This window comes from Miniopterus natalensis, chromosome 12, assembly GCF_054644295.1.
Source record: "Miniopterus natalensis isolate mMinNat1 chromosome 12, mMinNat1.hap1, whole genome shotgun sequence".
Taxonomy (NCBI): Eukaryota; Metazoa; Chordata; class Mammalia; order Chiroptera; family Miniopteridae; genus Miniopterus; species Miniopterus natalensis.
In genome coordinates, this window is record NC_142092.1 from 29,872,553 (window position 1) to 29,899,238 (window position 26,686).

Here is a 26,686-nt window from a genome sequence, read left to right on the forward strand (position 1 = left end):
TTGAAATTTAATTCCCATTATTATTAGTACATATAAAAATAAAAACATAAAATATGAATATTGATAATTATTAAACACAAAAGATAAAGGTTTACTGGAAATGCATCTCTTAATGGGATGGATGGAGCTTTTCTTCTTGACTTGCTCATGAACCTGAGGATCCATATGATTTACGGTTGAAATGAGACAAGATTCAGCATCAATTCTACTTACACTTTTCATTTCTTATAGCTATAAGGGCTAAGGAATCTTGTTTATCAGAATAAGTTGGTGGGGATGGAAGTAATGCACTTAATTTTTTGGAAGCCTTATGATTTACACAGCAAAAATTACTTCATCTCTTACTATTGGCTGCTCACTCTCAGAGCGCCTCCTTCAATTTTGTTGAAAACAGAGAATTTGCTACCTTTTCAGCTGCAAAAGGATTTGTTAGTCATTAGTTTGATAAGTTATCAATATTTCTAATTACTCTTTGTTTTAGGGTTATGGAGCCTTTTACACTGTGGGACAATGCACTGAATTCATGACAGATGACAGGTGGGCCCTTTATGCTGTGGGAGAAAGCAATACTAAAAGAGGAAGTGCTCTAGGGGATCCCCAAGAGCCTTGCCTGGAAGGCACATTCTCAGGCACACTCAATTGGGGGAAAGAGTGCTTGGGGAAGATGAAGACTGAGAAACTCATTTCCTAAAAGTGCATGTGCCTATGCGTCCCTCAGAAAGTCTTTGGGACCCTCATACATCCTTGTTTGGAGACCATTAACAAGTTAAGGAATTAATTAATTAACATTTAAGGAATAAATCTCCTCCACACTTGAGCCATCCCTGGTCTAGGCGAGGAAGCAGGCAGGGTGCCTTCCCAAGAATGAGGAATAGCTCTCAGCCACAGAGAAAAAGTGGGATGACTGGCCCCAAACTGCCTAAAGACCTTACGTGCATTAGAGCATTCAAACAGAGATCCACAATCATGGGGGCAGATACTTAGAGGTGCAGACACCAGAGTCCATTAGGGGATCATGAAAATGTACAGCCCTCTCTCTTTCTGTTAATTGAACTCTGACTAATGTCAATGTTCTGGGAGTTCCTCCCAGTTTAAGCTCGGATGTGAGAAATGCAGTAAAGACAGAAGGCAGGTATCTCCTGGCTAAAGGCTTTCCTGATGACGTGTGGATAGTTGAGGTATGAGGAGGTCACTGTCCCTGCAACAACTGAGGGTGTTTGAATCAAATCTCTGGACACTCATCATATCTTATGCCAGGTACCGTGCTCAGTTCCTTATGTCCATTATCTCTTTTAATTTTTACAATAATCCTATGTGGCAGGTGCTACTGTTGCCCTCCTTTTGCAGGTAAGAAAAATTTGAGATTACGAAAGGTGAAATAACCTGCCCAAGGTCACAGGTGAAAACAACATTCACCCTCATGCTTCATCCTTTTAGTGTGTCCTTCTTTGTACTGGATCATAAGGTCACACCATTGCTTCCAAGGTCACTGACTAGTCTTTAGGGACCAAAATCCACAGACCTTCGAGAAGACAGAACAGAGGTCTAACAGGAGATCAGGAGGAGACAGAGAAAAACTGGTACAGTTGAACTCAGAACAGTCAACAAAGACTAAAAACCACAAGCCAATGGGCAGAGCCAAATCTATTATTTTATAGTTGTTACATGTCTTTCCCAAAACGACCTTTCCTAGAACCAACAAGAACTTGAAGATTCTCTTCAGATTTAGGTTCTTGGCTCCTGTTGTGGTGGAAAGAGCCCTGAACCCAGAGGAATGGGGACAGCTATTGACTTCACTGGGCTCCCTCAGGCCACCCGTTTCACTTCTGTGAATTTCTGCTTTATCTGCAATTAATGAAGCTAGGAGCAGAGTAGTGCTTCCCAAATATTGTAGACAGACCCAGAGTGAGAAAAATATTTTACACCACGAGCCAACGTACACACACCCTCTGAAGCAAGGGTTTCACAAAACAACAGCCCTACTATGTGATACCCTCTGACGTATTCTATTCATTTTATTCCGTCATTTTATTGGAGAAAAGACATCCACCTGATTACTACTCACTAAACTGATATTTTAATTCACAAGTGGAAGGCAAACCCTGGTTTAAATAACTCTGGACTGGAGGGACAAGCTGTTCTCAAAGAGTAGCTTAATAACCCAGTAGTGTTGCTCCTGGAAAAAACTATGAATTAGGCCAGCCAGTCTTTGGCACCCTCCCACCTTTCAAGGTCTCATTTCCTGGCTTCCTCTAGCCCCATTTATTCCCGCAACTCCCACCCCCATTTCCTCTTACCTCAGCTGCTTTACACTCATCTGTCGAAAACTGTTTCTGAACAGGTACTTTTCTTTTCTCTGAGATAGCGCTGTCTCCTTATAAACACCCTCCCAGCTCTAGCTTGAGCTCGTTTTAGGTCACCGTTGGAGAGATGCTTCGGCAGATCCCAGCCCCTGAACGCACTCACCTTTGACTTTGAGAGTCAGGTACTTGTAGTCCCAGGAGCTCCTGTAGATGATCACGCAGCGGTACTTGCCTGCGTCGCTCAGCTGGACCCGGGGGAAGTGGAACAAGGCCTTCCTCAGGGGCAGGTGCTCCTTCAGCAGGGTGGCACTGTGCGAGGACACATTGCTGTCCATCTTTTGCAAACTGGCTTCTACATGTTCCACTTCCAGATCATCTCCGTAAAAATCACACTCCAGGGTCACGTTGTCGCCATGTTCTACTGTGTACAGTTCCTGAGGGGCCATCACTCTGAATAAAGCTGAACAGAAAACAGGACGTTCTCCATTGTCTGCCTTCACATTTCAGCTCTGTAGAGTGGGAGCCGGAGAGACTCGGGCCACTGCCATTTTCTAGGAAATACCTGTCATTGTCTGGGCATCGCTTGGGCTCTTTTCCCTCCTTTCCCCATCCAGCCTGGGCAAGAGCAGACTTCTCTATCCCTTGCTCTGAGGTGGCAGTTTTTACCTCTCAACACTCCCTGCCTGTGCAGCTGATGGCCCTCCTGCCACCTATTATCCAGGCTCATTCTTCCCATGTGAATCAAATTACATCATTCCCTGCAAAACATCACCTACCTTTCGCTAGTGGCTGTAATAACAACGACTATCACGTATTGAGTTCTTATTATGGGTTAGGCCTCTGCTAACACATGATCTCAGTTAGTCTTCCCAGGAAACCCAGCAAGGTAGAACCACCCTCTTTTTTAGCAAAGGTAACTGAGACACAGAAGGGTTAAGCAACTTGCCTAAGATTGCACAGCCAGGGTCAGACCCAGGTATTGCTAAATCCCAGTTGCTCTTAACCACCCATCATACAAACCCACCGTAGAAGCTTATTTTCTGTCAACAAGGGGAAAGGAAGAATGGAACTAATATTATGTGTGTGCCTACTATTTGCCAGGCACTATGCTAAGCTCTTTATATCATTTAATCTTGAAAACATGAGCATGAAATACGTATTATTATTACTGTTTTATAGTTGAGGAAACTGGCTCAAAGAGGTTTGCTCCAGGACATATAGTTAGTCAAGTTAAAATCCAGAGCCAGTCAGGTATCTGACTTCAAAATCTGTAGTTTTCACTAAAGCAGTATTTCCCAAAATGTGAAGCACGTACCACTAGAAGTATACAAAATGATTTTAGATGGGGCAAAATCAGGGCCTAAAGGGAGTTGGATTATTCAGAGGAAGTTGTTTCCTCTTCAGTTCTATTTCAATCCTTCACATTACACATAATTTGCAACCAGACTCACACCTCCAACAATGAATATTTTTCTTTTTAATAAAACAGGAAGTTCCCAGACAGATAGTAGTATCTGGGTAGATTTTAATAACACCACTCTACTTTCACTGCATTTATATTTGCTCTTATCCTCTGTTTACCAGCACCAGGGATGCTGGTTTTCCATTTACCATTTTTCTCAAAAACATAAAAGTTGGCTTATGTATGGTTTAAAGAATTTTACAAAAACAATAACATATAGTCAAACATGGTAAACTAATGAAGGTGGTGCATGCACAAAGAAAGGGTGAGATTGTACAAAATCCTGCTGCCTCCATCGTTAATGAATGGATATTCACTACCTAAGGTACAGCAAGATCCTGAATCATGACAGGAGGTTATGTTCGGTACAGCTTGCGTCATTCATTCATTCATTTAATCAGCCAGACTAACCTTACAATAAATATTTGGGGAGGCTTCTAAACATATGGTACTTGAGGAGTTGCTTCCGTATAAAAAGCGTATGAAAAGAGTATTGGATTTAGTGACAGATGGACCTGGGTTTAAATTCTGACTGTGTTGGGATTATGAGCTCTTTGATCTTGATCATGTCATTTAAACTTTATGAGTCTCAGCCTCTTTATCTGTAAAGGTACAAGGTTAATTTCTGCCTCCCAGTATTGTAAAAACTAAGAAAAATGGCACCTGTGAAGTATCTGATTTTGGCAGGTAGTGGGTGGTCAACAAACTGGTTCCTTTCTTTTGTACCATGTTTTAATTCTTGGGAAAGTGGTAATTGGCATTCCATATATGGAATGCTTGGCTATTCTTTATTAATGACAATATTTTATTAACCAGGAAAGCTCATTCCCTGACCATCCTGGGCAACAGATTTCACAGTGTAAGTAATTTTGGGGTTTTTATAAGTTGCTTAAATCATTCGCATTGCAATTCTCTGCTTACTCATGGTTTTCCTTCCACTATCTTACAAGTCTATGAAGGCAGTGGCCAGGTTGACTTTGTTTTGGTATCTCCAGTGCCTATCTAGCACATACTAAGTTCCAGTTAAGGTTTGGCAAACAAAAGACAGAAAGAGGAAGAGGGAGAAAGAAAGAATGAATCTAATTGTATTCACTTCTGTTTTCCTCTCATCAAAACACAACTTGCCCAAGATCACACAAATTGGCATTCTTAATTACCACACACACAGCATACTTGATCATAAGTGCCATGCACAAACTTGAGATTTATCAAAAATCACTGACAAATTTACATCTGGCCTCCAACCCCTGTTCTAACCAGGACTAGAACATGAACATGCCTTTGTAACGGAGATCTATGGTACAGAAAGGATTCTTTTGTGCAGGGTGGGGGTGGGGCAGAGCTATAGAACATGAGTGCTTCTGTGTAAAACAATGCTGATCACATTTGCATTTGCTTGGCCAGGTTGAGAACACCCTGGGATGATGTATGTGAAAAGAGATGTCATGCTTCCAAATTTCCTGTATGATTCCATTTTCTGGAATCCACTGAACACTTGTAATAATTCTCACCTTGGGTCCCCCAAACAGGACCTTCTTAAAGGTAGATCCCTTTATGATAAGAATCCTCTTCAAAGACTTGAATTATGAAGCCCCCTTATAAGTAAGACAGAGCCGCTTGACACCAAATCTGCTTGGCCCTGAAGAATAGCACTTATTTATTCATGTATCAAATATATGACATCTTCAATGTGCCAGATTCAAGAATTTGCACTACTCTAACTCTCCTCACAGTACTTCCTTCTTTGTTTTATTGCACATGATAAAACAGGAAGCAGGGAAGAGAAACAGGGTTTGCCAGGAAGATTAGTGTCTGAGTCTGAGATATAACAAGATTTAGAGGACTCTGGGTGTAGTATCTACTGAATTTATTTAACAAATTTATTTATCACAGTTATGCTTTCTTTTCATGAGAGGAACGCCTATAACTTCCTCTGGAACTCCCCACAGCATACAGCAGAACTCCCCTCTTGACTGTCAGGGCCTCAGACAAAAATACATTTTCTGCCTGCTTCCCCCGTCTGTCTCGTACAGGGGGTGTGTGCACAGGGCTTGTAGGCATAAAGCATGCTACCTCTCAGACAGGTGACATTTTTCAGCTAATGTTTACAAGAGAAAAGAGCAATTAGCAAACATGAATCATGTGTCTGAGTAGCTCAGAAGAACTAGAAGATTAATTGTCATTTGGGGAGGCTTTTAAAATATACTAATGCTCTGGCCCCACTTAGGATCCTTTAAAATTAAATTCATTTTTTTGAATTTCCCTGGAAGCTTCTAATGTGCAAAGAACACTGAGAACCATTGGTTAGACAAATAAAACACCTGTATTTGCAAACATCTTCCATCATCCTGTCATTCAGTTTGTCCTCAGTTTCACCTGGGAGCTAGTTATAGGAATGCAGAATGTCAGGCCCTGCCTAGACCTAGAGAAGCAAAATCTGCATCTTAGCATTGTTGGCTTGATTCAAGTGCACATTAACATTTGAGAAGCAGAGTTACAACTCTGTTCTGCATTTGGATTTTTAATGGGAGTAGAATAATAGTTAACATTTACTGAACACAATGAGGCAGACACGGGCTAACCTTTACATTACATTCTCATTTGATGCTTCCTAAATCCTGCAAGGTAGGAGTTACTATCCCCATTTTACAGATGGGGAAACTGAGGCTTAAAGAAATGATACACTTGCCCAAGGTCAAAAAATGTAGCTCATGAAGTTGGAATTCAAATTTATATCTCTGTGGCTCAGAAATCTATACTCCTAACAACTTTACAGATATGACTATATATCCACTGGCATGTATATACTATACCCATGAATGAGATATATATATATTTTCCATCTTTGTGCTAAGGGAAACACATTTGTTTTCTATTTTATGCGCCTCATGGTTATTAAACTTCAACCTGCATTGAACTCTTGAAGTTATCAGGCAAAGGAGAAAGTTAGAAAGTTCTCATGACTACAAAATTAAGCAGACAAAACAGGTTTTCCCCCCCCATTCATTTAGGACTAATGCAAGGGTAAAGGGCTTGGCCAGGGCATAAGAAATTTATACATGCAGGTTCGTTAGACAAATTAAAGCAGCTGCCTTGAGTAATGCTGGAGCCTTTAAAAAAATATGTACATATTTTGATATTATATTGGACCACTGAATCCACATATTTTAACAAAAGATAAGAATCTATGTAATCCAGTTAAACACACATAAGATTAGGGTACACTTATAATGCTGGAGCCTTTTTGAAATTTCTTGAGGAAACTTTGCATTTTATTTGCCATCAGGCATCAATGGGAGTCAGCACCTGTCACATCTCCAGGAAACACAAAATAAATCATTTGCATTGCCTCCCAAGATAGCTTCCTCTTTAAACTAATTTTATACTTTTTTTTCCATTTAACAACAGGACGTTAGGCTTGTTCCTACTTCCTACCTAATGTACTTGAAAGGTGGGCTGGGGGGCTGCTTTACACAGCCACAGTTTTCAGAAAACTTTAGTTTCTGCTTTAAGGTGAAAGCATGCTCTGGCAGCTGACTCATGCACTCCCGTGTGTAGGAGCTCTGCATGGAGGCACACAGAAGAAAGTCTTTTGGAGCTTCAGTAAGGCAGAGTTCTTAGACATGACACCAAAAGCACAATTCATAAAAGAAAAAATTGATAAGCTGAAATTTATCAAATTAAAATATTTGCTCTGCAAAAGGCATTATAAAAAGATGAAAGAATGAGCCATAAATTGGGAGAAAATATTTGCATATCATATAGTTGATAAAGGACTTCTATTCAAAATTATGAAGAACTCTCAAAACTTAACAATTAGAAAATAAGCAACCCAATTAAAATTGGTCAAACAATTTGAATACACATGTTACCAAAGAAGATACATAAGTGGCCAACAGGCATGTGAAAATATGCTTATCATCACTAGATATTAGGGACATGCAAATTAAAACCAAATGAGGTATTTCTACACACCTTTCAGATTGACTTAAAAACACACAATAGAAACAATGTCAATACCAAGTGCTTACAAAGATGTGGAACAATTGGAACTCTCATACTTATTGGTGGAAATGCAAAAATGATAAAGACACTATGGAAATATTTGATGGTTTCTTATAAAGTAAACATATACTTAGCATATGACCCAGCAATCCCACTCCTAGGTATTTACCAAGTGAAATGAAAACCTATGTTCTCATAAAAACTTAAATACAAATATTTATAGCAACTTTATTTATATTGCCTCAAAGAGGAAACAACCCAAAAGTCCCTCAACTGGGGATTGAATTTAAAAATGTGGTATAAACATATAGTGAAATACCACTCAACCACAAAAAGGAATGAACTGCTGATACAGACACTATGGATGAATCTCAAATGCATTATACTAAGTGAAAGAAGGCAGACACAAAGTATCTAATGATGATCCCATTTATATGACATTCTGAAAAAATTAAAACTATAGGGTAGAGAAGAGTGGGTGCCTGGGCTTAAGACTTGGGGGAGGTTTTGTGTTTGTTCATTGCTTGTTTGGCAAGTGATGGAACTGTTCTGGATCTTGATTGTGGTAGTGGTTATATGACTATGCGTTTGTCAAAACTCATAGACTTTTTAATGAAAAAGAGTAAATTTTACTGTATACCAATTTAAAAATAAATATTTTAAAAATAAAATGAAAATGTTTTTCACTAACTTTTACTTCAAACTTTAAACTGTTTTATAGCTACCAGAGTAGAACATCCTCAGAGCATACAAGTAATGAAAGAGTACATGATTAATGGTTAACTTGAATTATACTGAGAATCAATTTTCATCACAATTTTTAGGAGAGATACATTTCTTTCAAGCATAAAACCAGGAAAAAAACCCATAAAATAACTGTAATGTCCATCAATAGTGGACTGGTTAAATAAATAACAGCATGTCCAATGAAGTATGCAGAGCCTCTTAAAAATGAGGGATGTCTATATTTGCTGACATAAAAACTATAAAAAACATATACTTACCAATTGCTTACTAAAATTTCTTTTAATAATTTTTAGTAATTTATTTAATGGGGATAAAAAGGGGGCAGATAGGATAGAGCTCAAGGGAGTGTTCTGGGGAGAAGGTTATATTGAGGGGGGCAGGTGAAGAGTTTTGGGGAGGTTGGCACAGTTCTGTTTCTTAACCTGGGTGGCTCTAAAAGTGTTTACCTTACAGTAACATGATGCTTTACATTTGTTTTATGTGGTTTTCTGTATGTGTGGTATAAAGGTTTAAATGCAGAAATAATTTAAGAAATTGAATTCAGTAAAATAAATATATACTTACCAGTGCTTACTAAAAGCCAAGAACTAGAATATTACTAATGACATATATCTACTGCCTCCACCAAAGGTAATCACCATTTTAAATATTGTGTTTATCATTCTCTTGCTCATTTTTTTTTTAGTTTTATCTTATATATATGTATGCCTAAGCAATATTTTGTTTATAACAAGGACACTGTGATGATGTCATCTTCTATACATGATTTTTTTGTTTTTCACTCAACATTATGCTGCTAAAATTCTTCAGTGTAGTTGCATGTGTTTGTAATTAATTTATCTGTTATATAATAATTTGTTTTGCTTATACACTGTAATGTATGCATCCTCCTGTAAATGGGCATTTGGGTTGGGGTGTGTTTTTTTTTTAACGACTAACGATGCTGCTATAAGTATTATTTATAAAATTTAAAAGTAGAAATTTAAACAGAGATGGTAATAAGAAATTATATTGATCCAGTTCATATATCTGTTTTTTCTTTTTCAAGGAGAGTGTAGGTCTAGGGATGCACAAGGGTAATGTGGGAAGAGAGGTCATCAGTTGGGCCACCCTAATAGCCATGACTCTCCCTGGGCACTGGATGTTGTAGCCTGATTGCTCCTATGTTCTTTTTAAAGGATTCTTATATTTTAATAATTTTTAAAAATTATATAAGTAATCCACTTCTAGACTTATTTTAATATACAAGTAAATGCATACTTCTTGTTAAAAAAGCAAACAACCACCACCCACTGAAGATACTAAATAAAATTTCCCTTTTTACACTCATTGCAGAACTCATCTGCTCTCTAGAAGTAATCTCACCAGTCCTCAGATGCTTTAGTTGTTTTTTTGTGGAGGTGTTTTTTGGCCTTTTCTTTCTCAGGTAGCCTCTATAAGAAACTCTTTAATTAGGGAGACATGAAATGTCAAGACTTCAAAAACAAACATACAAACAAACAAACAAAAAACCCCATGAGGAATAGGCATTCTAATCTAGGCAGGTATTTAATGTTTGATTGAACTGATATTATCTGCATAATATGTAGCAGAGAAGAATTCCAAGTTTGTAGAGAAAGCAAGATACAATATGCGTATAGTTTCCTCTTGGTAAATTCATAAACATAATTCAGCATATATATTTTTTGGTTTTGTGAATGTCCAGAATAAACATTTAATATGTGTCCATAATCAACTCCAAAAACCCAATCCAGAGTGGGTGGGCTAGGGATTGTTTGTCATACTTGCTCACCATCACCATTGTAGCACCGTAAGATAGAAAGGACAGTAGCTTTGCAGGAAGCTTGCCCACGCCACCTGATAACTATGTAATATTTGATAAATTAAATAACTTTTCTGAGTCCCAGTTTCCTCATCTACCAAACAGTTATTGTGACGATTAAATAAGATAACATGTAAATTTCCTAGCACAGTTATTTGGCATTTAGTAAGTCCTCAGTAAATATACATTCTCTTCCCTATGCCCCATTGGTATCCCTAATAGTACCTATCTTCATTTCCTTGTGCTACTTATCTTAGAAAGAAAAGTACTGTCTCTGGAGAAAGATTCAGTAAGGGATGAAAAATGATGCCCCTTGTTACCCTAGCTCTCTCCCGTCTTAAGAGAAAATTCAAAACAAAAACAAACAACAACAACAAAAAAACCAAAAAACCAGGGTCTCAGTGTTTTTAAGCTACAAACCCACAGAGGTTGCACAATTCTCAAGGTTTCTCCTGGAGTCCCCAGTCCTGTCAGGGGCTGGGGAACGGCAGCTTCAGACCCTTCTTTTGACTTTGGCTTTTCTTATCACTTTATGGAGACTTAAAGCTCTGTGGTAACAAGGAGGCATTTGTGCCTTTCACGTGTCTAAAATCTCAGCCAGGCAGGGTGCCTTAGAAAGGAAACACTAAACCTTTCTTTAGCTGGCTCCACAGGACAGGGCTGGAGTAAGCAGAATATTGGTGTATTCTCCAAGGACGGCCCCTCCAGACCAGGCTGTCCAGCCCAAGGAAGGAAGAGGAACGTGTCTGGGTAAAGAGCAGTTTGGGATCACCAAGAAGGGAGGGGAAAGTTCTTCAAAAGGTTATTAGTGCCAAAGAAGCCACTCTTTCTCAACCAAAGGCAGAATGTTGGGTGACTTCCCGTGGGATTGAGGCTGCTATCATCGAGGGCCTAATCCCCTGCAACCGCTTCTGTCTTCCTCTCTTACCTCCTGGTGTTCACCCAAAATAACGCACTCGTGGTCCTGACTGCACACGCAAGTGGTCTGAACTACCTTGCCTAGGAGAGCAACAAACTCTGCAACTTCCTTGCTGCCCTTCCACACCTGCTGGTAGAACTCCTTTCTTCTATATCCAAAGGCATTGCATTACTCATTTAGAGGTTAGGAAGACTCTGATTTTCCAATTCAAGCCTCCACAATTAGCGTGTGAATGACCAATGGCTGCTCCTGTTGCTGTATAAAAGAGGAATTCAAATTGTGGTAGGTAGCTAGACAGACATGGGCAGAGCAAGGACGATGGGCCAAGTACAGGAGGTCACTAGGGAGGAAAGCCCCAGGTGCCTAGCAAAGGACAATTGTAGGTGGGATCTCACCCCCAGGGTGACCTTTCTTTCCCTAGCATATCAGGGGTCACAGAGTTTGGAAGCCCTGACCTTTTCTCCCTAGAGATAACATCTAGGCCTCAGTTGTATTTCAGCTCTAGGCCTGGACAAGCAGCAAAACCAGACAAGTGATCCCACAGCTGACCTCAGAACCAGCTGCATAGGATAATGACCCCCTGTCCTGGAGCCAACCAATCAATCAGTGGAGGCCTAGGCTCTGAAAGGACACACCCGGAAAGCTGCTGAATATTCTATTAAGATCTTCCTGGGACTCCTCTAAAATCTCCATCCTTAAAACCCTTGGGATGGAGGGCTCAGAGCACTCTCCCTCCCAGGAGTATGCCTTCCTCCCCCCCTTCCCCCATTACCTTCCTCACTCCCAAGCTCCTAAGGCCCTTGCTTTGCCTCTATAACTTATTTCCTAAGCCTGTTTCTTCTATGAATTACTTCTTCCACCTCTGTGATTTTCCAAATAAATGTTCTCTTATAGTTTGAGTCTTGGCTCTGAATTCTTTCCTAGCCAGAGCCCAAGTACCAAGGTTGCTGAACCCAGGTCCAGTCTGACTCCATCAGTCTAACACCTGGTGCTGCTCCCACTGCTTACAACAAAATAAATATTTAATAATCATCAGAATGTCTGCAAGAGGCTCTATTTAGAGTAACAAAGTCTTTTAGGTGTCCCCCTGACCTTTGTCTCCTCACTCTCCCTGCCAGAAGAGAAGGGACAGCTGCTTGGCACCTCACCTTTCATGACAAACAACCAACACCCTCTTGTATCAGTTCAGAGGTGCATGGTCTGAGAGGCTCCATCTTCTTGTCACCACCTCCACTGGACCAATACTCTCAGTCCCTGTTCTTGTAACACAGGAACATGGGTGTCCACAAGCCACCATTCTTTTTGCTGTGCTTGTAACAGCCAGTAATCACACATCCCCTCAAGGAAAGCCTTCAGCCTGAGGACCACATTCTCATCGTTGGCTTCAGCTAGGGGCCATCTCCTGCGCCTCTTTCTCAGACCCTCCCTTTGCTCATTTTTACCTGTTGTCTGCTGAAGCTGTAGTTCCAGGCTCAAAATTAGCAGCAGGAGGAACATGTTCTGTTCTGGATCTGAAACAGACAATTGAAAGTCTCAGGGCCTCCCAAAGTTTTGCAGGTCTCATGACTTGGCGACTTGCTCAACTCCTAAAAACAGGGAAATGACTTATAAACAAATTTTTTAAAAATATATTTTTATTAAGAGGGAGAAAGGGAGAGGGAGAGAGAAAGAGCAAAACATTGACTGGCTACTTCTTGCAAGCCCTGTACCAGGGATCTAGTCTGCAACCCCTTGTTTATGGGACAACGCCCAACCAATTGAGCCAGACCAGCCAGGGTTCCTAAATAAATCTTTAAGGGAGGCAGTGGGCCATGGCGGAGTGAATCTGGGAAGGGAAGTTATGGGCATGGGAGAGAGGGAAGATAGGGTAAGAGGAAGTGAGGGCCTCTTTACCAATCCAAATTAGAAGCTCTTCCTCCTTTTCTAATAGCCTTTTCTGAATATGAAGCAGTCCTCTGACTTACCCACACTGGTGGTTATCTCTTTGTCTCTCCCACAGAGCCTTCCATAGTTTCAGTAGTAGGCCCTTGAAAACCAGTCTTGCTTGTCAAATAAATAATCCACACCATTTATCCCAGCTGGACCAGAACTCTGGGCTTCAGACACTCGGGACAGTGCTCAGTAGCACAGAGCTAGATTCTCAACAAGTATTTGATAGCTGATTGAGCAGGTGAGGTAGTCAAGCTCTTTTGAATGCTGTGAATGAGTTCGCACATCACTCTAACTACCTGTTACTAAGAGGTTTAAACCGGAAGAGCAGAGAACTGGCTCTGCTGAGTGGGTGCTCAACCTTGGTCCTATTTCACCTCCTATACTTTCTCCTTTGCTAACAGGTCTTTTTCCCATCCAAGGACTTTTCATGATTGAAGGCAAAAAGGAACAGGATGCATGACTGTCAGTTATTTTGTCTTCCAAAAGGGTTTCACAATTATATTAGCCATGGAACCATTTCTTCAAGGGAAATGTGTTAGAGCCATACATGTAAGTCAAGTAAAAGCAGAGCTGCTCCGAGTATAATGGAGAAAGCCAGCAGAGGATCTGGATCAGAATGATGTGATCTTATTTACATTTTTAAAAGAGGACTCAGCTCTGGTGTAGATAATAGACTATTGTTGGGAAGGAGAGTGGGTGGGGCAAGACTAGAAGCAAGATGATCAGTGAGGAATATTTTCATAGAGATGATGATAGTTTGGATTAGAGTTGTGGGGTCAGTGGAGGTAAGAGATGGTTCTTGTTGAAGGTTTAGTACACACACACACATACATGTACATATACATATATATAATTTGTCTTTTAAATTTATTAAAATTTTTCCAACATCTTTATTGAAGAATAATTGACATATAGAGAATTATGAGTGTGTATGGTATACATGTGTGCATGCATGTGTACATGTATATATTTAAAACAGATGATTCAATGGTACAATTCAGTGGTTTTTAGTATATTCACAGAATTGCGTAACCCACACCACTATCTAATTTTAGATTGTCATCACCCCAAAAAGGAACCCCATACCCATTAGCAGAAACTCCCCAGTCCCCTTCCCTCTCCCTCCAGCCCCTGACAAACACTAATCTACTTTCTGTCTCTATCGATTTGCTTATTCTGGATATTTCATATAAAAGGAATCATACAATATGTGGCCTTTTGTGTCTAGCTTCTATTTTCAAGGCTCACTTATTCTGTAGCACATATCAGTACTTCATTCTTTTTTATAACTGAATAGTATTCCATTGTATGTCTAAACCACATGTTTATCCACTCATCAGTTGATGGACATTTGGGTTGTGTCCACTTGTTAGCTATTCCAAACGAATCTATCAATATTTATATACAAGTTTTTGTGTAGACATGGTTTCAGTTCTCTTGGGTATATATGTAGGAGTTGCTTGATTAAATGGTAACTCTACATTTAACTTTTTGAGAAACCACCAAGCTGTTTATCAAATACATAGTTAACGAATATTTTCTCCCAGTCTGAAGATTGCCTGTTCAGCTTCTCAATAGGTCCTTTGAAGCCCAAATGTTTTCATTTAATTTTAAAGCACAATTAACTTTGATGAAGTCAATTTCTCTGTTTCATCTTTTATTGCTTGTGCTTTAGCTGCCATATATAAGAAGCACTCACAAATCCAAGGTAAAAAAAGATTTCTATCTCTGTTTTCTCCTGAGAATTTTATAGCTTTTGCTCTTATATTTAGGTCTTTGATGCATTTTGAGTTAATTGTTGTACATGGTATGAGGCAACGCTCCACATTCATTCTTTTGTGTGTGGACATCCAATTGCCCCTGCCCAATTTGTTTAAAAGGTTGGATTGTCTTGGCACCCTTACTAAAATCAATTTGCCATAGATGTATGGGTTTATTTCTGGACTCTCAATTATATTTTATTGAACTATATGTCTATTTTATGTCAGTACCACAGACTTGATTACAGTAGCTTTGTTGTAGGTTTTGAAATCAAGAAATGTGAATACTCCAGCTATGCTCTTTTTCAAGTTTTGCAGGTGTGTATCTGTATGTTTGCGCGCGCGTGTGTGTGTGTGTATGTGTGTGTGTATGAGAGAGAAAGAGAGAGGGGGGAGACTATTCTGGCTCTCTTGTATTTACATGTCAATTTTAGAATCTGCTTACTCATTTACACACACACAAAAGGCAGCTGGAATTTTGATAGGACTGCGCTGTATCTGTAAGTCCATTGGAAAATATAGCCATATAATAATGTTAAGTCTTTCAATCCACGAACACACAGTGCCCTTCTTTTCAAAATATGTTTTTCTTGGTTTTTGAGAGAGAGAGGAAGGGAGAATGAGAGAAACATCGATGTAAGCGAGAAACATTGATCGGTTGCCTACTGTATGCACTCTGACAGGAGATTGAATTTGTAACCTGGGCCTGTGCCCTGACCAGGAATCAAACCTGCACCCTTTCGATGTCTGGGATCACATTCAACCAACTGAGCCACACCAGCCAGGGCCATAATATCTTTCCATTTATTTGTCTTCTATATTTTTCAAACTTGATGGGAATTTCTCACAGGTTATATATGTAGCTTGACAAAAATAGAAACTAGTTAAATTTCTAGGTTTAGGGCTTGAATCGCTAGAGCAAATGCAGGTACAATTTATTAAAATGGAGAAGACAGAGAAGCAGACAACAAGAATTATGTTTGGAATGTGTTTGGTTTGAGATGCCCCTTAGACATCCAAGTGAAGATGTTTACTAGGCAGTTGGATAATAGGTGGTCTAAAGTTTGGTGGTGGAGATATAAGTTTGGGAGTCATCAAAGTGTAAGTGTTACTTAAAACCAATAGGACACATGACATCACCTAAAGAGAGATAGGGAAGAGAGTGTTGAAAGACTGAGATATGGGAATTCCAACATTATCGATTTATCAATCTTTAAGAGGGGGCTACTAGCAAAAGAGGATTGAGAGTAAAAGTAAAAAGGCAAATTAACCATGTCATTTATTTTCTGTATTCTGATGCTTTGACATCTGGGGACTTGATGACTCTGGAGGGATTGCTGCGCCTAGGATTACCAGATTCCTCAAAAGAAGTTCTTTCAAATGCACACCAACCAATCCAGAACCCATACCTCCAACCACCTTTTTAACTGGGTTCTCACACTCTGTGCCACTACTTGTCTATTCTAATCACCCCAGGGCCAGGTACCAGAGGACAAGGGACAGCCCCTATGCCTCAGAGCCTCTTAAAATGATTCAAACTAGCCAATTCTAAGCCTGCTCCCCACACCTTGCCATTCCTTCCTGTGAAAACCACAATAAAGGCTTCTGACCACATTCCCCCTTCACCCTCTGCCTCCTGTGGTGTCGCATGCCTCTTTCTCTTGGGAAAGAGTATAAAAAATATTTTTTCAATGGTAGTCATTTCCTGATTTGTTGGCCTCACCATAGCTAAATAACAATAAAACCTAGAGTTTAAAACAAAGTGCTACAAGGAGGGAGTGATCAGTTGAGCCAAAAGCTCCTGGAGTTGGGTTTAGCAGTATGGAGGTCATGGGTGGCCTGATTAGTGTGGTATCAGTGGATCTGGTGCTGATGAAAACCTGTGTGGATTCCAAAGAAAATAGCAGGTAAAGATATAGAGATAACAGAATATAGGCCACACTTTAGAGAAGAGTGATGAGGCAGTAGCTAGACAGGAATATAAAGTGAGGCCTGCAGTAGGCAGTATTCTTGCTTTTATTTTAGGGAAGGAGGTAGTACAACTGGGACAGGAACACAATCCAGTGCTTTCCATAGGGAAATGCTGAAGGCACTCCTTAGCTAGACCTGAAGAATGCAAATATATCAAACATGCAAATATATCCACAAAAGATATCATCTTAAGCTGCACCAGCAGGCCTGGGACTTGTCCAGCATTCTTACTTCTAGAGCACGAAAGGATAGCACATAACATGTAGTTCTGGCAACAGAAAGGACTCCTCGCTCAGCCACCACTGGGCTTAACTTCCCCTTCTTCCTTGCCCATCCAAGGGGACTTTCCTTGCACACTGCCTACTTGAGCTACTGCTAATGGAGAGACAGACACTGTTGTAAAGGTATTTTCCAAATAACAGCCTTCTTTCTTCCAGGGATAATATGCCCCATGCAAGGGTTAAGAGCTCAGGTTCTAAAGTCAGACACATCTGAATTCAAATCCTGGTTCTAGAAATGATTAGCCTCTAAGACCTTGGACAGTTTGTAAACACTCTTTGTGCCCCATTTTCCTATAATGCCAATAATAATAATACCCACTTCAAGCCAGAATCTTGGGTGTCAGCTTAAACCTACTCATCTCTCATCTTGCAAATCCAGTCCATCCCCTAGTCCTGTTAATTCTACTTCCTGAATTCTTCTTGGATGATGCCTCCTCTTTTCGCTATCCGTTGCTTTAATTCAGCTCCTCATCATTTCTCCTTATACCATAGCACGGCCTCCTCACTGTCATTTTTACTGTTTAGTTTTGCTTCCCTCTGCTCCATCTTCCACTTGTCCAGGTGGTGGACACAAACCTTGGATCCACCTCCACTCCTTTCATCTCTCACCTACACCCAACTCATTAACAAGTCCTATAGGCCCTCCCTTCAAATGTATCTAGAATCTCACTGCTTCCATATCAGCCTGTGCCATTATGATCTCCTGTGGTGATTACTGTAACGGCCAGATAACTGGACTCTATGATTCTGACCTTGCCTTCCTACAGTTGATTCTCAACACAGAGGCCAGAAAAATTCTTTAAAAATATAAATCAGGTGCGCTCAAAAGCTTTTGATGGCTCAATTTTTCACTGAGAGTAAAATCTTAAGTCCTTCCAAAAGCCCAGATAAGAGGGGACTTTTGAGCTCCATGCTTTAGAGGAGCCCACTGTGGCCATGCCTCTCCCTGCATTGTGAGGTGTTTGCAGGGCTGAGAGGTGTCTTCCAGAGCCCTTGACTTTTCCCCACTACCCATCACAATCTGGGTCCTTGGGATGCTGGAATTCCCTGCCCAATGGCTCTAAGCCCGCTCTAGGCCTGTGCAGCTTCTTTCCCAGATCCGTCCCCCCAAGGTCGAGCCTTCCTGTCAGTGTGCATATCCCTGTAACCAGGCACTTCCTTTGCTCTTTCTGCTTGAAAGTACCTTATGTAAAATTGCAACAGCACCAGTCCTCCAGCATTCCCAATTCTTATCTGTATCTTTTCCAAAGCATTCATTACCATCTCACATACCATATAATGTACTTGTTTATCATATTGTTGCCTGCCATCTTTCGTAAGAATCTGATCACTTAAGTCAAGGATCTTTGTCTGTTTTGCTTACTACTATGCCTTCAGCCCCTTTAACACTGTCTGGCAGTAAACAAACACTCTGTTAACATTTGTTGACTAGATTATTGCTTTACCTAGCAGGCATAACAATCTCTTGAATACTGAACATTCACATCTGACCATGTCACCCCTGCTTAAAAGGCTTCAATAGCTCCCATTCTTTATAAGGTAAAGTTCTCCTTAGAGTGACCTGCAGAGCCTTCCCTGGTATGGCCCATCTTGCTTCAGCCAGAAAAAAAAACATGCACTTTCCATGCCTAGGATCTCACAAGTGCTTTAAGAATTCTAATCTCTCATGTCTGATCTCATCTTATTTTTTCTAATCTTATTTTTCCTCTCTCTCAATTTCCTCACGTACTTAAAAAAATAGTATTGCATCTTAAATATCTCCTTACATAGTCTTCCATCCTTATGCATTTAACACAAGTGGATAAGCCTCTCTAAAGTGTCTTAAGCTGTTTGTTCTGCTTCAGTTGTGTCTGCTACTCACCTCTAGTGTTCGGGAACTCATTACTGGTACAGTGGTACCTCGGTTTTCAAATGTGATCCGCTCCGGAAAATCGTTCAAGCTCTGAAACATTCGAAAACCGAGGGATCCACAGCCAACTCTCTCTTACACGAATCCATTGTCACTTCTTTTCTATTATGTGCACCAAGGCAGAGAGCAATAAATAGTTGCAGTTTTCTTTCATTTTACTAATCTTTCCTCTCATCATTTCACATAGAAAAATAAACCTTTTAGTAGGCCCCAGATCACATTTTTGTTACATAATGGTTGTCTGCAGTATAAGTTAATGTAATTATTGTTTTGTTTTGTTTTTAAACAGCTAACTTTTAGAGCAGAGCTTGTAAACACAGGCCAGCCCAGACTGTTGTTGACTCCCTGCTAACAGGACAGATGTCAGAGGCAGAAAAACACACTTTAAAGTTCCATTAACCCTTCAAAAATTCTAAACTGAGAGATAATCTCAGGAATAGTTCCTTTTTTTTTTTTTTTCCAGTGCACATTTATTTTGTGCATAAAAATATCTCACCTGATAAAACTGCCCAACAATACTAATAAGCAAAGGGACAAGCAAGAGAAATCCTACTGTTTTGGGGACAGGAGGAAATTAGCTTGTTTGTGCCTTTGAGCACAATGTCTGAGGCGGAATTTCTCCTGCCTCCGATGACGTGGAGAGAAAGTGTGGCCACACTTAGCTCACGGTGACAGCCCCATCATGTCCCACACCTCCGACTCAAAGTACCGGAAAATCTCAACCCACTCAATACTCACGTGAAGACTTGGCACTTGTTCCTCAGGCAAAAAAACAAACAAAAGAAAAGTAAAAGAATAAAAGTTGCTCTTTCCATTAGATTCCTTCCTAGAAGCCAACTGAACAAAGAGCCAAAAAACAAAACAAAACAATTAGGTTGCTGCCTAGGCCACTGCAACAAGCGGTAGACCCAAGCCAGGCTTCTTTCCAGCTGGCACGGGGACACCGGAGGTTGCACAAGGAAAAGCCACCATAAGTCTGCTCGACAAGAAAAAAGAAGTCAGAGTAGCTCCAACCACAACCGCTTCTCAGGAACTAATTGAAGCCCAACCTACGGAGTTTTGGTTTTGCTTTCGGGCGTGGCTTCGCAGCAAACAATCTCTGACAGTTTCCCTAGGAAAACTTGTTTAAAGTTAGAAGCAGCAAAGAAGGGCAAGGAAAGAATATCAGCATGTCCTAGCTGTGTGCCAGAGGCAAGGCATGGAGAGGGGATAAGGAAAACCTAGAGGAATGGGGCTAAGAACACGTGCCCTGTCAGCACGAGAGGCCCCCTGCTGACCCCGAGGGAGCGCTATGGCAGTGTTACCTGCGGTGTCGACGACAATGACAGCAAAGGGGCACGAGGTGTTACCAGCAGAGTTGGATCTTGGTTCTTGAGCTCGGCAAAAAAAGAATTCAGAGCTAACTCAAATTACAACAGAATGTTTATTTATGAGGTTGCAGAGGCAAGGGAAGGGAGCCAGCTGGGCTGTGTAGGCTCAAGAAATAAGTTACAGAGGCCGAAGAAGGGCCCTGGGAGCTAGGAGAGAGGCAGGCAAAGGCAACACCTGGGGGAGGAGGGCAGCGGGAAAGGAGGGGTGTGGGGCACGCTCCCGAGAGGGGCAGAGCACCCTGGGTCCTTCGTCTGGAGGATTTTAAAGGCCAGGAGTTTAGGGGAGGGCTTAGGGGAGGGTTTCAATTGAATATCCATCAGCTTTATGCTGATGTACCAAAATGAGATTTATTCCACTGACTTCATCCACCCTTTGGCGTGGTTGGCACAAATCCCACTAACTGGATTTTTGATATCTCACTGAGTAAGGTGATTTAAGCTATTTCATCACCTTAGAGGGAGAAGTGTAAACCATTTACTCTTCAAGTGTCCTTGTTTAGGGAAGGTACGATTTTGCAGTTTCCTAGGTGGCTGTAAACTGCTTGGCTGTTAACTATCTGTCTCAGTTTCCCTATTCAGCTTGTCCTGGTTTACTAGCCTGTCTCACTAGAAATGAGATTGGTCATCCAGGTCTATATTCAAGTTGGCCTTTCTTGCCACCTGGTTTTAGTCTCACCACTGAAAAGCCCCACTATATAGTGGAACCACAGAGGCCTGAGGAATGGGCATATGTCTCCTGCATGGCTCCGAGGGTTTAGTGTCTACACAGGAGTCACACACCACCCATCAGAATGCCTGTCCCTCTTCAGAAGGGAGATGCATTCCCTACTGTTTCCCTTCTCTGTCTCATCCAAGTTGTCTCCCACTTGGCCCACTCTTTTTCCTCTGAGCTCTTTTTTCATCCAGTAGGTTTGGGCAACCAGACCCATCTCAGAGCAAGGGTGTTTTCCACAACAGGGCTCACACTCAACTCAAACTAATATCTCAGCATGTTTTCCTGCCTCATAAATCTATGTGCCTTGAAAAAATACTGGAGGGGGAGATACCAAAGTGTTAACAGGGGCACCTAGGTAGAAGACTTGCAGGTGATTTTTTAGTTTCTTCTTTTTGCTTATATTTTATTTTCTAAATAATTTGCCATGAACACAAATTACTTTTATAAAGATATGGAAACAATTTTTTTTAAAAAATCAGTAATGGGAAAGTATAGTTAAATTGCTAAACAACAGCAACAAGAAAACATTTCAAGAACTTTGCAAAGGGCTTATGTTTGTTTCTAGTTTATTTCATTTAGCATCGTTCCCTTAATAGAAGATCCCTAAGAGGCATAGTGTGGGCTCCTAAACAAGACAACAGGCTCAAAATGGAGTGAGTTACACTATGATTCTCATCACCAAACCAAGACTTGATTATAGTTTTGTCTCTCCCCAAATGGAATCTTAAACCAGTGGATAAAGTATTGCTTAATCAGGGCAGGTTGGGAGGTGGGGGTGGCGTGGGGGTTGGTGGTTGGGCGGCTGACCTGTCCCACTGTTCGCTGGAACTTCGGGATGTGGGTTTTACTGCCGCTCCTGTTCCACCCTCTGAGCCGCTCAGCCTTCCCAGGCCTCAGCCCCGACACCCCTGCCAGCCGGTCAAGAACATCACTGATGGCTCCTCTCCTGGTGTGTACCTGGTACTATGCTAGTTACACAGATTGTGTCATTTAATCCCCTCTACAACTGAGACAGTGACACAGGGAAGTTAAGGAACTTGCTTAAAGTCACAGATCCAAAATGCACTAGAGTGCTAGCCGGTTTGGTTCAGTAGTTAGAGCGACTGCCCGCAGACTGAAGAATCCTGGTCTGATTCATGGATTCGGTTGCAGGCTCCATCCCCGGCCCTTCCAGGCATTTGCAGGAGGCAATCAGTTAATGCCCATCGATGCTTCTCTCTCCTCTCTCTCTGTTCTCCCTTCCACTCTCTCTGAAAAGCAATGGAAAAAGTATCCTTGGGTGAAGATTAAAACACACACACACACACACACAAAAAAAACCCCAAAATGCACTAGAGCTTGAAGCTGAATGCAGGCTGCCTGCTTCCCTTCCACCTTGCACAACACCAAAATTGAATGCCTAGCCAAGGGCCATATGCTTTACCAAAGCTTCCACTATTCCTTAAACCATGAGAGGGCAGTATTATTTCTACAGCTGAGAATCCCAAGTGACTTGCTCAAGAACACCAGGCCAGCTTTGTCTGATGGCAAAACTTGGAAATTCACGGTATCACATGTTGCCTCTTTCTCTATATTCCCCCCCTTTTAAAACAAACAAACAAACAAAAACAGCTTTAGCCCTAGCTGGTTTGGCTCAGTGGTTAGAGCACCGGCCCTCAGGCTAAAGGGTCTCAGGGGTTCGATTCCAGTCAAGGGCATGTACCTCGGTTGCAGGCTCGATTCCCGGCCCAGTTGGGACAAGTGAGGAAGGCAATCAATGGATGTCTCTCTCTCCCCATCCCCTCCACTCTCTCTGAAAAGCAATGGAAAAAATATCCCCAGGTGAGCATTAAAAACAAACAAAAAACCCCAGCTTTATTGATGTGAACCCTGAGAAGAAATATATTTGCCAAAGAGGACTCCTCGTGGTTAACAGGGCCCAAATTCATTATCAGAGTCTGTGGCTTTTGCTCACTGAGGCCTCTCACTCTGCATTTCAGGAAAAGTCACCAGCTGAGCTGTCAGCCTCCTGCATTGTGCTGTGCCTCCCGACTCAACACTTCGTAGGGAGTTCCTAGTATCATCTTTCCACTAGTGAACTGAGACCTCCCCTATACTACCCAATCTGGACAACTATAACCTCATTTGCACCTATCCCGGCCCATCAGAACTGCTCCATAATGATCAATCAGAACACGCAGTGCCGACCAATCAGGACTGTGCAGATTCGGATTTATTTGCATAAAATGTGTCAATTGGGAACCAGGGTGGGACCATTCTCTGTAAAAGGTGCTCCTCCCCTCCTCTCAGTGGAGGGCATTCTCAGGTTTTGTTTTGTTTTTAATAATAATTTCCTCTTTTTTAAAAAAAATATCTTTACTGATTTCAGAGAGAGGAAGGGAGAGAGACAGAAACATCAATGGTGAGAGAGTCATGATTGATCAGCTGCCTCCTGCAAGCCCCCGACTGGGGATCGAGCCTGCAACCCATGCATGTGTCTTGACCAGGTGTCGAACCTCAGTCTCCTGGATCCTAGGTCGATGCTCATCTGTTGAGCTACGCCCAACGGGGCAAGGGCATTCTTGGTTTTCAACTGAGGCTGCATTTGCGCCATTTACAAACTGTTCATCTGAAAAGAATTCTCCTTTCCCCACACCTCAGATGGGGAATTTTTGTTGACATACAAAAACCTACACATTTAAAGTGTATTATTTGGTTTTTATATATGTAAAAATCAAATAGGCCCCTGAAATCATCAGCTCAATTGAGGCAGTGAATGTATTTATCACCCCCCAAAGTTTCCTTCTGCCCATGTGTAATCCCTCCTCCCAGTCACAATCTACCATAACTATTCCTCAAATAACCATAGATCTGCTTTTGGCCGCTATAAATTAGTTTGCATTTTGCATTTTATAGAATTGCATATAAATGGAATACTATAATATGTGCTTTGGTGGGGGGAGAATCAGTCTTAATTATTTTGAGATTCATTCATAATTGCCGAGTGTATCAATAGTTTATTTCTTTTTATTACTGAGTAATAGTCCATTATATGGATATGCTACAATTTGGTTGGACTTTTAGGTTGTTTCCAATTTCTGGCTATTACAAACAAAACTATCAACATCAATGCACAAGTCTGTGAGTGCATACATGCTTTTATTCAGATTAATACCCAGGAGTGAAATGGTTGTCATTTAGGTGGTAGGTGTATGTTTGTGGTAGGTGTATGTTTAACTTTTTAAGAAACTGCCGAACTATTTTTCAAAGTGGTTGTTCCATTTTACATTCCCACCAGCAGTGAATGAGAGTTCTAGATTCTCCATATTCTCACCCACACTTTTTAGACAGCCTAAAAGATGTGTAGTGGTATCTCATTGTAGGTTTAATTTGTATTTATATAATGACTGATGATGTTAAGCATCCTTTCATGAGCTTATTTGCCATCCATGTATCTTTTTTTAATGAAGTGACTATTTAAATCTTTTGCCAATTTTTTAAAAGTAGGATGTGCATTCTCCCACTATTTAGTTTTGGAAGTTCTTTACATAATCTGGATATGTCTTTTATTTTATTTTATTTTTGTTTAAAATGTTACATATGTCCCTTTTTCTCCCCAATGACCCATTCCACCCCGTCCCACACCCCTCCCCAGTCCCTCTCCCCACCATTGTCCATATCCTTGGGTTGTGCATATATGTGTATAAATTCTTTGGTTAATCTCTTCCCCTTCACCCACTCACCCTCCTCCATCCCTCTGAGATTCATCAGTCTGATCCATGCTTCCATGTCTTTGAATCTATTCTGTTTATCAGTTTATTAACTTCTTTAGATTCCACATATAAGTGAGATCATGTGATGTTTGTCTTTCGCTGCCTGGCTTATTTCACTTAGCATAATATTCTCTAGGTCCATCCATATTGTCCCAAAGGGTACGAGATTCTTCTTCTTTACAGCTGCATGGTATTCCATGGTGTAAATGCCCCACCGCTTTTTTATCCACTCATCTACTGAGGGGCACTTGGGCTGTTTCCAGATCTTAGCTATTGTAAATTGTGCTGCTATGAACATAGGGGTGCATATATTCTTTCTGATTAGTTTCAGGATTCTTAGGACATATTCCTAGAAGTGGGATCACTGGGTCAAAAGGCAGTTCCATTTCTAATTTTGAACCTCCATACTGTTTTCCATAGTGGCCGCCCCAGTCTGCATTCCCACCAGCAGTGTACTAGGGTGCCCCTTTCTCCACACCCTTGCCAGCACATGTCATTTGTTGATTTGTTGATTGTAGCCATTCTGACAGGTGTGAAGTGATACCTCATTGTGGGTTTAATTTGCATCTCTATGATGATTATTGACATTGAGCATTTTCTCATGTGTCTCTTGGCCATCTGTATGTCCTTTTTGGAGAAGTGTCTATTCAGATCCTTTGCCCATTTTTTAATTGGATTGTGTCTTCCTCTTGCTGAGTAGTATGAGATCTTTTTACACTTTGGAAATTAGCACCTTATCAGAAATATCGTTGGTGAATACGTTTTCCCAGACCGTGGGGTTCCTTTGTATTTTGAGGCTGTTTTCTTTTGCTGTGCAGAAGCTTTTTAGTTTGATGTAGTCCCATTTGTTTATTTTTTCTTTTGTTTCTCTTGACCTTTTTTTAGGAGATGTTATCAGTGAAAATTCCACTATGTGGGATGTCTGTGACTTTATTGCCTATGTTTTCTTCCAGGATTTTTATAGTTTCGTGACTTACATTTAAGTCTTTCATCCATTTTGAGTTTATTCTTGTGTATGGTATGAGTTGGTGGTCTAGTTTCATTTTTTTGTGCTGTCCAATTTTCCCAGCACCACTTATTGAAGAGACTGTCTTTACTCCATTGTATGCTCTTGCCTCCTTTGTCAAATATTAACTGACCATAATGGCTTGGGTCTATTTCTGGGGATTCTGTTCTATCTGTTGATCTATATGTCTGTTGTTGTACCAATACCAGGCTGTTTTGATTACAGTGGCTTTGTAGTACAGTTTGAAGTCCGGTAATATGATCCCTCCCACTCTATTCTTTTTTCTCAAGATGGCTTCAGCTATTCGGGGTCTTTTTTGGTTCCATATAAATTTTCAAAATGTTTGTTCTAGGTCTGTGAAATATGCTGTTGGTATTTTAATAGGAATTGCATTGAATTTATAAATAGCTTTGGGTAGTATGGACATTTTAATGATATTAATTCTTCCAATCCATGAGCATGGTATATTCTTTCACTTGTTTAAATCTTCCTCTATTTCTTTTTTCAGTGTCCTGTAGTTTTCCGAGTACAGGTCTTTTACATCCTTGGTTAAGTTTATACCTAGGTATCTTATTTTTTTAGTTGCAATGGTAAATGGTATTGCTTTTTTAGTTTCTCTCTCTGAAAGTTCATTATTGGTGTATAAGACTGCCACTGATTTCTGGATGTTGATTTTGTATCCAGCTACTTTGCCAAATTTGTTTATCAAATCTAGTAGTACTTTGATGGAGT

At 40.8% G+C, this 26,686-nt stretch overlaps 1 protein-coding gene across 1 annotated transcript in view; it reads right to left on the reverse strand.

Moving 5' to 3' along the window:
• PDCD1LG2 (programmed cell death 1 ligand 2) overlaps positions 1-12,755 on the reverse strand; it is a 34,911-nt gene extending 22,156 nt beyond the window's left edge. The window contains exons 1-2 of the mRNA XM_016214230.2: positions 12,701-12,755; positions 2,467-2,763 (exon numbers count right to left, since the gene is read on the reverse strand). Coding sequence (XP_016069716.2) covers positions 2,467-2,763; positions 12,701-12,755 — 352 coding nt within the window. The remainder of the gene's footprint in view (positions 1-2,466; positions 2,764-12,700) is intronic.
• Between the last annotated feature and the right edge of the window lie 13,931 nt (positions 12,756-26,686).